This window comes from Ailuropoda melanoleuca, chromosome 12 (genome assembly GCF_002007445.2).
Source record: "Ailuropoda melanoleuca isolate Jingjing chromosome 12, ASM200744v2, whole genome shotgun sequence".
Lineage (NCBI taxonomy): Eukaryota > Metazoa > Chordata > Mammalia > Carnivora > Ursidae > Ailuropoda > Ailuropoda melanoleuca.
The window spans coordinates 79,800,177-79,814,503 of NC_048229.1; the positions used below are offsets into that span (position 1 = coordinate 79,800,177).

The 14,327-nt window shown below is 50.1% G+C and overlaps 1 protein-coding gene across 1 annotated transcript in view; it reads right to left on the bottom strand.

Moving 5' to 3' along the window:
- ZCCHC14 (zinc finger CCHC-type containing 14) overlaps nucleotides 1-14,321 on the bottom strand; it is a 57,326-nt gene extending 43,005 nt beyond the window's left edge. The window contains 1 exon segment of the mRNA XM_034672507.1: nucleotides 13,707-14,321. Coding sequence (XP_034528398.1) covers nucleotides 13,707-14,264 — 558 coding nt within the window. The 5' untranslated portion in view covers nucleotides 14,265-14,321.
- Between the last annotated feature and the right edge of the window lie 6 nt (nucleotides 14,322-14,327).

Consider the following 14,327-nt stretch of genomic DNA (forward strand, 5'->3'; position numbering starts at 1 on the left):
AGTGAGGGAGATGTGCCTGACAGAAGACTGCCTTAAAGGGAAACACGTCTAGGGGCTCCTGGGTGGCTCAGTCGGTGAAGCATCTGCCTTCGGCTCAGGTCATGTTCCCAGGGTCCTGGGATCAAGCCCCATGTCGGGCTCCCTGCTCAGCAGGGGTGTCTGCTGTTCCCTCTCCCTTTGCCCCTCCCCGTGTTTGTGTGCACACATGTGCTCTTGCTTTCTCTCAAACAGATAAAATCCTAAAGAAAAATAAAAGGAACATGCCTAATTCTGCATATAAATTCTTTTTTTTTTTTTAAAGATTTTGTTTATTTATTCGACAGAGATAGAGACAGCCATCGAGAGAGGGAACACAGCAGGGGAGTGGGAGAGGAAGAAGCAGGCTCATAGCGGAGGAGCCTGATGTGGGGCTCGATCCCATAATGCCGGGATCACGCCCTGAGCCGAAGGCAGACGCTTAACCGCTGTGCCACCCAGGCGCCCCTCTGCATATAAATTCTGCACACACCTCTGTATGAGCCCTTGAAATAGGCACACATCGGGCAGGACCCAAGAAGCCAAGCGAACACCAAACAACCAGAGACTGGGGCTGCTGGTCAACAGAAGAAGACAGTTCTGGACTTTGAGTCCAGCCAAATGTACTGCCTGCTAAAACAAACGAAAAAACATGATCCTCTTCAGGAGGACCAAACAAAATCCAGGGTTTCTACAGTGTCTCGTTCACAAAATCCAAGAAGCATTCTATAATCACTAGACACGTAAAGAAACAAGAGCATGACCCATACAAAGAGAAACAGGAGGCCGGGCACAAGGCGAGTCACACACTAGAATCGGGGGCAAGCAGCAAGAAGTGGCTGTTACAACCAAGCTCAACAAAAGAAAAGAAAACATTTGTGATGTAAGAACCAAAGAACATCTCAGGAGAGAAACGGAAACTCTTAAAATATGAAAATTCAAGAAGCAATCAAGATGCCCACTGTAGGGGAACACATAAATGAACACATGGACATGTGCGTCCATCCAAAGAAATATTATTCAGCAATAAAAAGGCGTTGTCAAGTCATGAAAAGGCACTGAGGAAAATGAAATGCATACCTGAAAAGTCTACATCCAGCGTGACCCCACCTGGATAACACGCTGAAAAAGGCAAAACTATGGAGACGGTGAAAGATCAGGGGCTGAAGGGCGGTGCTGAACAAGAAGAGAGCCCCGAGGATTGTAAGGACAGTGAAAAACTCTGAGGGACCACGGCGGTGGACACCTGTCATTACACGTTTGTCCGAGCCCACAACCCGTACAACACCAAGAACCAAGAGTGAACCCTGATGTAAACCACAGACCGTGGATGATTAGGACACTCAATTTACCTTGAACTTAAAACTGCTCTTAAAAAAAAAAAAAAAAAGCCTTAAAATCGTAAAAGAGAATTTAAATAAAAATCATAAAATGAAAAAAAATGTTATTTCTGAAACAAAAAATCCATTGGACGAGCTTAACAGCAGTTTGGAATTAACAGAAGACTTGCAGAATTTCAAGACAGGTCAACTGAAAGTGTCCAATCTGGAAAAAAAAAAAAAAAGAGAGAAAAAAACTGGATAGAAAAGAAAAAGCTCTGGGGACCTGTGGAATAATATCAGAAGCCTTAACATCCCTCCAGGGGAGCCCCAAAAGGAAGGAGACACTGAGACAGGAAAAACAATGGAGAAATTTGAGTAAAAATTTCTCAAATTTAGTAGAAGACATAAACTTCCAGATCCAATAAGTTCAGAGAACACCAAACAAAGACAGATTCAAGCAAAGGGCGCGGAGGCGCGTCACAGCCAGACCTCCCCGCACTGACGGCGCACCGTCCCTTCGCTGCTGGAGGAAGGCTGTCAACAAAAACTCCTACGTCCAGTGTAAATGCCCTGTCACAACACAGGTACAAGCAAAACACTCTTTGGATGAAAGAAAACTAAGGGAACTTCTAACCCGCAGACCCAGACTCCAGAAAATGCTGAAGGAATGTCTTCCAGACTGAGGGGACAGAGTCACAAACTGGCTCTTCAGTAAGGAATGGAAAGCACTGAAAACAGCAAATATGTGGGTAAATATAAGACTAGATTTTCTTCTTAATTTTTAAAAACACACTCATATTGGGGCGCCTGGGTAGCGCAGTTGTTAAGCGTCTGCCTTCAGCTCAGGGCGTGATCCCGGCGTTCTGGGATCGAGTCCCACATCAGGCTCCTCCTCTGGGAGCCTGCTTCTTCCTGTCCCACTCCCCTGCTGTGTTTCCTTTCTCGCTGGCTGTCTCTCTGTCACAAAAATAAATTAAAAATCTTTTAAAAAAATAAAAATAAAAACACACTCATATTAAAACAGAAAGTGCTATGGTATCATTGGGGTGTCCAGCACGTGTAGAGATAATAGGTATGACGACCACAGCATGAAGGACAGAGAAGGTAAATGGTCGCAGCCCAAGCGCGGGAGTCTTACACTTCATGATAAGCCAGCCGCCACCATCGCGATGGGCTGCGGAACGCAAAAATGTGCCGTGATCCCCAGAACAGCCAGTGAAAAGAATGCAGGGTGCTACACCAAGGGCTAAAACGGGATCCTGTGATTCCACTTAAATGAAGTTCGAGCACGGGCAGCACTAATCAATACCGGGAAAAAAACCCAGAACAGAAGAAAACATAGTTAAAGGTGGGAGGTAGGGGGAGGCCTGAGAACTGACAGGGAAAGGACAGTGACAGGAACCATGTTACAGAGCTTCACGCATTTACTGAAACTCAAAGACTGAAACAACCCGAAATGATACACATAAATGACCACATTTCACGGAGTGCACGTATGCGAGGGGCTGGAGTGCCACGGATCCCCCCTCCAGGTCGCTGAATGAGCAGGAATGAACACTGCGGGCGGCCACCGTGCTCTCACGACAATGACAATACCGTGGAGTCCACAGCACCACCAGCACAGGGGCTCGAGGGCCACCAGGACCCCCAGGGCCACCGTGCTCCAGCGCCTGCAAGCCCCAGAGGTCTTCTCATGTCACAATCTTCGCTTGTCCCTCTTACTTTTAATGATGAAATGAAAACATTGTTAAATGCACTTCTGGCTTCAGAACATAATAAAAATAGCCAGTTACTAATGTCACCTTTGGCAAATTACTTACACTTAACCTCTTGGTGTCTGCCTTCTCACTGCTAAAATGGGGATAAAGACAGACGGGGACTCACGGAGTTGTTCTGAAGACTAAATACATGGGAAGCTCACAGACAGTGCGTGCACACAGCCAACACTGAAATGTTATCACTGGCATCATTCCTTCTCACTACCTGTTCTCTCCTTCCTCTCTTTATTGATAATTCTGAAAGAAAAAAATCATTCTGATTGGTAAATTAGCCTCCTCAATACAAATATTAATAGTACACCAACTCATGAGCTTCATCCCTCATCTCTAAAATAAAAACCCACCACACAGCAACTGTTCTCAGAAGTCCTACACCTTGCACAAGTGCCCACACAAGCAAACTCATCAGCCAGGAGAACCCCACGCTCAGGTAGTGAGCAGGCTCCGGATCACAGCTCCATATGAACGGCGTCCTGGTCCAGCACGCACACCACGCAGCACCGCCACACGACTCCTGGACCCGATACTTTCAAAGTGTCTCACTGATTTTACTAACCTTAGTAGGGCTACGGCAGGAGCATTATTCCCAAGATTTTACATTTTGTTGAAATGCCCAAAAGAGATGAGAGAAGGGATCCTCTGCCCTATAAATTAATTCTCCTCCTTCCATAAAGTTATTTTTTTTAGTCTAGACTATATTTCCAGAAGCTGTTCCTACATATACATGTTTTAATTAGATGCACTGTGACTCAGTAAGAAACCTGAGGATATAATTTCTTTCTAGTAATTCTACTGAAGCTTTTACATAAAAGTCCCAAATAATTAGGACATGATTCTGTAATGCTTCCTTCTAATTAATCTGACGTCCCTTTTGAAAGTACAGAAGAATATAAACTATACTTAAACTGGCATGACGAATACTTGTTTGGTTTATTGCCATTCTGTGGCAAACTGTAACACCAAGGCTTGCCGTGATCTATACTCGCGTAAACACGAAAGGACCATAATCCCAACAGCCTTACAGCTAGGGCTGCCAACAGCACTCTATCAGCAAAGTCCCAGGGGGCAGGTCTACAGAGCACCAGAGAGCTCACGCCTTTCCGGCTCCCAGGGGACTGGTCCATACACTTCTCTCTGTCATGGGGTAATACCTTTTGAACTATCATGCACAGAGAGTTGCTCCCGTGGGAAGCTTTTGCATACCAGCTTTTGAAAAATAATAAAGTAGAATACTGATGTTAAAAATTCACTAGAACCCACTGCCATGTAATGCGTAAGAGAAATAGCCAACAAAGCCATTAAGGAAGAGTGTGATCAGGTGTCACTGACAGGACCCTAGGAAAGAAAAGGAGGAAGGAAAAAATGTTTTCACCCGAGTGGCCTTTCATAAACACCCAACACCTCCCTCGCACTTGGTTTTCACAGACGCTCGGGACAAAGCCCCTGTTGGGTGGCAGGGACCATGAGGCTCTGGTCCGAGAGAGACAGCCTCTGCCCTCCAATAAGTCAAGTCTGGTGATGGAAAGTTAACAAAATCCACTTCAGGAGAGTATGATAAGGTCTAAGACAGAAGAAGGACACAGAAGGCTTGTGTGTGTTAGCCAACAACCGGGGGTTGGGGAGCCCCAGGTACCAGGGAGCCTACCTGAAAGAACAGTATCTACAGAGGGTCAGGGGAAAGAGGGATTGCAGTAAACATAAGGAACTTCAAGTTCAGACATAGGTCAGTATAGACAAGCAGTGGACAGATCACAAAGGCCACAGCATGCCGTGCTAAGACCTGCATGTTGGAGAGTAACAATCCTATAGGCATTTTACCAAGACCATTCCAGGGACAACACGAGACCTGCTGTAAGAGGCTAATGATGGGTTGTCACAGTAGAGTAGATCGAGGCCAGGGGGAACAGGTTGTCATAGCAGACTAGACCCAGGCCAGGGGGAACGGCTTGTCACAGTAGACTGGACCCAGGCCGGGAACAGGGTGTCATAGTAGACTAGACCCAGGCCAGGGGGGATGGGTTGTCATAGCAGACTGGACCCAGGCCGGGGATGGGTTGTCACAGCAGACTGGACCCAGGCCAGGGATTGGTTGTCAATGCAGACTGGACCCAGACCAGGGGAACAGATTATCATAGTAGATTAGAACCAGGCTGGGGGTACGGGTTTTCACAGTAGATGAGATTCAGGCCAAGGGGGACAGGTTGTCATAGTAGACTGGACCCAAGCCAGGGGGGATGGGTTGTCCCAGCAGACTAGACCCAGGCCAATGGGGCAGGTTGTCATAGTAGACAAGACTTAAGCCAGGGGACTGGTTGTCATAGTACACTAGACCTTGGTCAAGGTGAGCAGCTGGACATGTCACTGTTATTTCTAAGAGTTAAGGTACTAAAGTTTCTGGATAATTTAACTAAAAAACCAACGAGAGCAGCTACAAGTTGTTTCTTCTAGACTTTAAACACTGAATCAGCTGAATTCTAAAAGGAGGGGATCACTCACATACATGCCAGCATGCGTTCTTGACTCAGGGGAAGGAATGAAGTTACATGAGGCTAGGGTTGTGCTTGTTCCCTTAAGACTATTTTAATCTATGCCCTGGCTCTCTGGCAAATGGCCCAAAATCTAAGTCCGCCTCCACAGAAGTGTGCCATATATGGGACCATCACGTCAAGTGAGATGGCAAGAGAGAGGGATAGACAGAGAGGAAACACTGACTGGGGCTGTGGTGGTGTCAACAGAGAAGAAACCTGCAAAGTTGCTGAGGGCCTGGTACCTGACTGGGGGACCAGGAGAGAAGGCAACGGAAAGGCATGGGCTTCTGGCTGGGGGATGGGGCAGCAGTCAAGGAGAGTGAAAGGGGAGCTTGCCTTGGACATACTGAGCTACCTGGAACCTCCAGCTGGAGGCCAGGTCTAGTGGGGCATGGAGATTTTGGATGGATCAGTGAGAACACCATCATGTAAAGGGCAGGAGAGCAGAGAGAAACTGAGAACACTCAGAGAAGCGAGAGGAAAAGCAGCAGTGCCTAGGATTGAAGGAGGGCAGAGACTCTCAGCAGGACACCTAGGCCATGCCCAGACTCCTGAAAGCCCCATCTGGGGGCAGCACCTCCACAACCATACTTGCTTAAAAAGAAGAAAAAAGCGGCCTCCCCTGGGTATTCCACTGTGCGGGGGGGGGGGGGGGGGGGGGGGGTGGGCACAGAACCAATGAGAGCTAAAATGGGTAAGGACTGAAAAGCATGCAATGAACTAGGTAAATCAGAGGCCATCCAGATAAAGACATCAGTGAAACTGAATACACACCGTCTAGAAGGAAACCCACATCTACAAGGGAAGGGCGGCACGCAAGCAAAGGTAATGCTTCAAATGCAAGAGGGAAAAGACGGATTATTCAACCAATGGCATTGGAGCAACTGGGTTTTCATTAGGAAACTATAAAACTCGCTCCGTACCTTACACCAAATAAATCCACATGGATCCGTGAAACCTAAGATGAGAAGCCACACGAGTTCTGTACCCGCAGACGCCACAGGGAACGCTTTCACAACGTACCCTGCAGAGCGCACGCCCGACCTTGATCTACCACGCACGTCACGATCTGTGTGACACGTGAGGTGGAACACATTTCTCATTGCGACACAAAACCCAGAAGCCATACAAGACTGATGAACAGGAACTGCAGGGTAAAGTCAACAGGCAGGAAAAACCACAGAAAAACAAATTCTTGCCACTTCTACTAAAGACAAAAGGACAATCTCCTTGAAACTTAGAGCTCAAACAATAAAGAAAAGACCAACAACTCAACAGAAATGGGCAGAGGATATGGAGAGCTTGCCAAAAATAAAACTCGCTTGAAGCAATGTTCGGCCGCACTCATCAGGGGACTGCAGAACACACCTGCGGCACCTGCGCGCCGCCTCCCAGCAGCCAGGGGCCACCACCGGCACGGACACCAGGAGCCCGTGCACCCCACGCCGCCGGGAGGCATACAAACAGGCACTCTCATACACACTGCTGTGGGGGCGCCAGAGGTGGGCCACCACGGCGTCTAAAATCATGACGCAGGTACACACCCTTTGGTCCACCATCAACCCCACTTCCAGGTTTCTAGTCCCCAGATAAACTCGCCGAAACGTGAAAGGTCACGCACCCTGTTTGTTGTATAGGTGACACGTACATCACCCTTAATCGACTGAGTTGTTTGTAATAGTAACATGGGAACCAAATGTCCACGAGCAGGGACTCACTACACAGCCTGCCCTGAAGCAGAATGAAGACGCTCCACGGCCTGATGTGGGCTGCTCATCCAGAACGGCAGCCAGGAGAAGACAGCAAGGCACAGACCTGTGTCGGGAGTAAGAGGCCAAGTACCCATCTGTAAATACAAAGCAAGTTTCTCTGGAAGTTTCTATAAGGAACAAAAAGGGGGACAGACCAGGAAAAGGGTAGGAAATCTTGTTTTTTTAAATGTGAAATAACAGGAATCAACACCCAGGTAAAGGAACAGAACACTGCCCACACCTGGAAATGTCCCGTGGGCCCTTCTCTGATGTGAGGGGGAAAAGGAATGTCTCACTGAATATCCTTTTGTATCTTTTCAATTTTTACCTCTGATTATATTAACTGTTTTTTTTTTCAGAAATCTTTACTAAACATTGATTTAGTCAGAGAAGTTGGGGGCAGAAGCCAGGTTCCAGGAAGCAGAGACATAAGCTGAAGGTGACCTGGCTCCACTCTACCGCTGGGGGAGGGGGCAGCGTGCAGAATAGCACCTGTCGGAAGGTCCTGTGTTATTTAAACATGGCCATAAAATGTTTTAGAAGAACACATATATATTTACATGTGCATAAAAATGTCAGAAGGATATACGCCGAATTGTTAAAACTGGACTACCCCTGGCAAGTAGGAGTGAGGGTGGCTGGGGCAGGACAGAGAAGAGGAGCGGCTGATGGAGGTGGACAACAGCGAAGGGAGGAACTATGGCTGTGTTTATGCGCCAACTGGAAAACAGAGGTCAAACACTGAGACGGAGGAGGCGGGGAGGTCAGGAGATGGCAAAGTTCAGACGCCTGAGCTAACAACATCCCTGAGGAAACAGAAAGATATGACCAAAACAGAGACTGAGGGACTCGCCTGTGACCAAAAGAACGCTCTGTCACAGAACGAGGAGAAAAAGGAAGGAAGGGTAAGGGCGCACACAAGACCTTTCAGGGGCTCGTGATTTTTCTATGGACCTGAGAAACACCCACCTAAAATCCCAGACACCACTTAGAGGCAAGACTCAGTAAAAAGCGTCCTCAAGGCCCAGAGTGCTCCTCGCTGCTTTCGAGATGGGACCACAAGTCTGCGCCAGTCATTGGGGACCACATGGCGAGTCCAGGCCCACTTCATTATGCCCTGATCACAGATTACAAGTAGCTGCCACGGTATCAGTTATGGGAAAGATATTCAGTCTTGCCTTTGTCTTTACTCTAAGTAACCTCAGGCCTCATAACTCAGAACAAAACAAACTGCTTAAGAATGAACCTATTTTATGCTCATCCACTCAGTGTAAGAGTGACTGAATAAACTCTGGCTGTACTAACAAAAAAAAAGAAAAAAAGAGAAAGAATTAACCTATTTTATGAAGCTCTTGATGACGGCTTTTCACCCTGCCAGGAAGCAGCTCGATAACGTGTTAGGTCTCTGCACGTACAAAACCTCCGTGGAGCCTGGGAAAGAGCCACCTCGCGGACACTATCTCCACATTGCACACGTCAGGGCTGGAGTCCGAAATCAGAACCCCTCAGTGATCTGTAATCTCACTGGGGAGCTTGTGGCAATGGTTCTCACACTCACGAGAGAGCTGGTGTCCTAAATGGTGGTGAAAGAAAGAAAGAAAAGAAAAGGGAAGAAAAGAGAAAAGAAAAGAAAAGGAAGAAAGAAAGATCCAAAGCATCTCTTTTCTGAAATGTAATCTGTCTAAGGCAGAAAAAAGACACAACACTTATATAGAAACGATTTTTCCCTAAACATAACAAATTTTTGTTCCTAACAGTCTCTGGGAGGTTAGCAGCGACCAATTGAACAAACAAAAATGTACCATCTACTAGCTTGCCTCTGAGGTCGTAAGATGCCTATGTTGATTTGTGCGGAAAAAAGTGTATCAATCTCAAATGTCCTCAGTCCGAAAGGAAGGTAAATGAAGTATACAGGGCTGAGGGAAGAAAGGGTACACTGAAGTCTAAGTAACTGCTGAACGTCAAACACTGCAGACCAGGATGAACACGGACGTTTGTCATTAGGCTATGTGAAGTCACACCGCCACGTCGCTCCGGAGAAGCTACCAGGAGACCTGCAGTTTGCACGGTGGCACTCGGAACGCTGACCGAAGCAGGAGCGCCAGCATTGCCGAGTGGGGCCCAGCACACGCGCCCACGAGGGTCCGCAGCCCCCATGCCATCGGAGGGCGAAGGGCAGCACCCCCGCGGGGCGCCTCATCCTAGGCCGGGGCGCCAGCTCCCCCGCGGCTCCACGCCGGCCTGACGATGAGCTCAGTTTCAGCGAGGGACCCACCACCACCCGCAAGCAAACGTGCAGCCAGGTCGTGCCCCTCACCGTCAAGAGGGCAGTTGGCCGGCCTGTAAAAGCTGGCCAAAACCGAACAATCCAGCATGTGTTAGGACATAATTTCCTGTCGCGTCATAACCAAAGCGGTGGCAGCAAAGGCAGCCAGACCGAGCTCAGACCGCAGGCCCGCGTCCGTGGGCCGCCCTACTCAGCTGATGGGAGCCCCAGGACTGAAGCCCCCGCGGAGCCGCCACCATCAGGGATAACAACAGCCGCGAGCGAACTTAGCTGGCACCCGTGAACCGCAATGCTTCTGACAGCTCGCAGGAAGCACTGCAACAGAGCCAGCTGCCGTCTGGCCGGGGCGTGCCCTTGCCAGCAGCGCACCCCGCTTCCAGTGCTTCCCCCAGAGAGCCCACGGAGGACACCCCACGGAAGACCACCGCTGCACTCCCGCAGCAAGCCCTTTCAAAAGGTGCAGCACCCACTGGACAAAATCAATCTCGTGATTTTTCACCACCTCGTTGTTCGGCTGTGATCCTTGTCATGAGGATTCTGAAACACCAGGGTGGGGGCAGCTTCCCGCTACCCTGCCCAGCTAGAGCTGAGGCTGCCACCCGGCTCCTGACCACCACGGTCAGGGCAGTGTGCTCTCTGCCACCTTCAGCCACGGTTCTGGAAAGCGGCGCTGCACATGGCGCCCTGCACCTCCCAGGCAGCCTCTCACCACGGCAGGGAGGTCCCTCAGACGGCCACGCGTGGACAGTGGTCCAAAGACGACTCGTTAAGTGTTAGGTGTAAGGGATTAAAATAAGAGCCTATTAACCACGAGGGGGAAAAAAGTCTAAAAATAAGCACACGCAACAACTCAAGTGTCCATCCACAGAAGAGTGGATAAACAAAACGGGGTCTATCCACACAGTGAATATTATTCAGCCCTTAAAAAGCAGAGAAGTAGGGGCACCTGGGTGGCACAGCGGTTAAGCGTCTGCCTTCGGCTCAGGGCGTGATCCCGGTGTTATGGGATCGAGCCCCACATCAGGCTCCTCCGCTATGAGCCTGCTTCTTCCTCTCCCACTCCCCCTGCTTGTGTTCCCTCTCTCACTGGCTGTCTCTCTCTCTCGGTCAGATAAATAAATAAAATCTTAAAAAAAAAAAAAAAAAAGCAGAGAAGCAATGACACACACTTTGAGAACATGATGCTGAGTGAGAGAGACCAGACACGGAAGGCCACACACTGTAGGATTCCACTTCCATGAAATGTCCGGGACAAGCCAGTGCACAATACAGAGGACTGGCTGTCAGGGGCTGGGGAGAGGGAATGGGGAGGGAGTGCAAACAGGTACAGGGTTTCTTTGCGGGGTGATGAAAATGTTCTGTAAGGATACAGTGGTAATGGTTACACAGCTCTGTCAGTATGTTAAGAACTACTTAAGTGTACACCTTGAAAGAGTGAATTGTATAATTTTTAAAAATTAAATCATAAAAACTTTAAAAAACAAGCATATACCTCTAGCACATTACGATTTACATAAAAAAAAAACTGCAAAGGGTAAAGTTAAACTTTTCCCAAAGCTACAGCTCTTTACTTAACTAGGAAGAGAGTGACAGTCCCAGGCGACCTTTATCGCTAGCTCACGCGCAACTCCGAGGAGCAGCGCACCTATGGCACCTGTCGCCTACTGGGCACAGCAATGCTACTGTGCTCTACCACCAGCTTAGCCGGGCTGACTGCTTTCCTTTCTGCACGTGAAAACGTTTATTTTACCTCACTCACACTCTGAAGTGTCTCCTGCTCATCCTCCGAGCAGGAAGGATCATTGAGTAACAGTGAGGATCTGGAGACGCAATTGCAAATCATGAATATATCAGAAAACATCATTGTACGAACTATCGCTTCAAAGTAAAGAAAAAATCAAACCCGTGTCTTTATCCCTAAAGGATAAACACAAAGCCTCTAAGCTCAGAAAGCTCAAAACAAAATAACAACAGCTTACAAACGAAATGCAAGCAGAGCTTTAATGGGGCTGTTTTCCCAGGATAACAGTAAATGTTAGATCCAGAGACACCAAGAAGGGAAAATGCTCAGACGTTAGACTTCACTGGAGGGACCGCCTGCAAAAGCAGCAAAGGGTGTATCAGGCCTTAACAGTAACAGAAAGTTACATGAATGTGACTGAACTTAGCTGAGCACTGACAGAGGGGATGTGGGGGAAAACTAGACATCATGCTTGCTCTGAAATATGGAAGCAACAGCCCTAAGGTTACTCACCATCACATCATTAAGGGTCAGGCAGAATTATTCAATTTCCCACAGATAAACAGAAAAAAATTGTCAGCTCCAAGTAACTACTCAAAAATCAATTTAGAAAACAGGAACCCTCTGAGACATAAATATTTCACTCTGTAACAATGTGCCTTGCCTAAGCCAGCACTCCTCCATTAAAAACCCAGAGAGGATGGACGTGGCAGAGAAGGGAGCAGTCCCTGCACATGTGCCGGGCACATCACGAGTGACCTCATGCAGCCCTCCAGCAAGCCCAGGAGGCAGGTAACCTGCCATCGACTCTACAAATACAAAAGGAGGGGGGATCCTGGCCAAGGTCACACAGCTGGCCAGTTCCGAGTGTGTGGGCAGGGGTGAGGGGGAGACTGGCCCTTCGTGTCATCAGAGGGATTTCTCACTTGACAGAAAGGCTCTCTTAGCACACTTTCGTTCTACTGCTAGCCCCTGCCCCCCACCAAGATAATAATCGCCATCTTCCCCTTTTGTAAAGGGATGAATCTGCATACACAAAGGAATCGCCCTCCAGAGAGGAGCGGGACTAGAGCAAGAGCCCCAGACGTCAGCGCACAGCGTCCAACCACAAGGCTAGCAGCACAGGAACCTGACCATCAGGGACTGAGATCCCACGAACAGGTGACATGGCACTGGCACCCCAAAGCTGACTGAGCCCCCTACAGACAACCACACTGCCTAGGACACTGCTTTCCCTTTGTTGTAGTGGGAACACCATGTTTCTGTCCAATGCACAACATGAGATTCACAGTGGCATTTCCACACTCATTTAAAAAGAAAACCACAGTCTCGGAGCTCCACGTCACCAAGAAAAGAGAAGACACATTAAAACCAACGTAGGTAGCACAACCACATCTTAGAGAAAAACATTAAAAAAAAAAGCCACAACCCAGGGCTGAGAGCTTGAAAACCACCAGCAGCAAACCAGAGAGGACCCAAGAGGACCCAGACACCGAGAAAGGCACGCAGCACTACTGGTCCTGACTGCAGTCTCTTCTCCAAGAGTCCCAGTGCCATCTGAACACACGCCACACTGGGTCAAAGAGAAATCCTTTTTTCTTGGAGCACCATTTTGGCACTGGGTCCCAGGGGGCTGTGAAAAATGAGTTTGAGCCCCGAACACTTGGTGTTTACATAGTTTTGAAACATTTAGACAAAAGTTCACATTTCCAACTGAATGACCACAATGCCCTTCCTGTTTAGTTTGGAGACGGCAGCCGTTAACCACATTCCTTAGGAGACCAACACCCTGGGACTCGCAGCAGACCCAGGATCTGCTCCCACAAAGGCAGGCAGCCCGCATGCTTTGGTCCGAGGCTGCAGACGTGTTTCTGTGCCTGTCACGGGAGCCGGGCTCCGCACCTGCCCCGCGGCGACACCCGCCCCACCAAGGGAAAGGACACGTAGGCCGTGGGGGCGCCGTACAGCCCCCGCGCAGTCCGCTAAGGTTACCACCTCCACCTCGCCAGCGGCTTCCCTTCCGGCTAAGAAACACGGGATTTGGAGAAACTCGGACGACACCTGGCGTAACTGACCTGGCGCCCAAGGGCCCCATTAAGGGGACAAAGGCCTTATTGCGCCTGCAGCTGCAGGCGTGAAAGGAAAAAAGAAAAGCACAAACGAACAGCGAACTCTGACTGGGCAGGCCTCCCCGGGGCCCAGGCGCCCCGCAACCTCCGTGCGCCGGACGGGTGCGAGCGCTCACGAGGGGCCCCGGGGGCGCGGGGTGGCAGGGGGCGCGCACCTTGTGGCAGGCCGGGCAGGTGGGCAGCGCGCTCTTGCCGCCGTGGCTCCCGCCGCCGCCGCCGCTCAGGCTGCTCTGGATCTGCGTGAGCTCCTGGCGCAGCACCTGCTTCTGGTGGAAGCTGAAGGCCGGGTGGTTGGAGGCCATGGTGAAGAGCAGCAGGAACTCATCGCCCGTGCGGCCCTCGTTGAGCTGCAGCCCGTAGTTGTGGATGATGGAGTCGATGTGCGTGAGCGTGCGGTACAGCACGCCCGCCGCCTCGCGCTGCTCCGAGCCCAGCAGCGCCAGCGACACGAGCAGCTTGCTGCGTACCACCTCGTCCGTCAGGTTGGTGAGGCTGCCCAGGTCGGCCGGGTTGTTGGCCTTGATCTCCGAGTCGCGCAGCGAGTGGTAGTCCTTGCGGGCCAGGTCCTCGAGGCACGAGCCGAGGAAGCGCAGCTCGAGCGGGATGCACAGGTCCAGCAGGCCGCACAGGAACTCCACGCGCTGCGGCGACGGCAGCTCCGAGAACCAGCGGTACACGCCGTCCCTCTGCAGCGGGCAGCGCTTCTCCACCATGCTGCCGCCCGCGCCGCGCCGCGCCCCGGAACCGGGGGCCGCCGGCCGGGGCCGGGGGCGCGG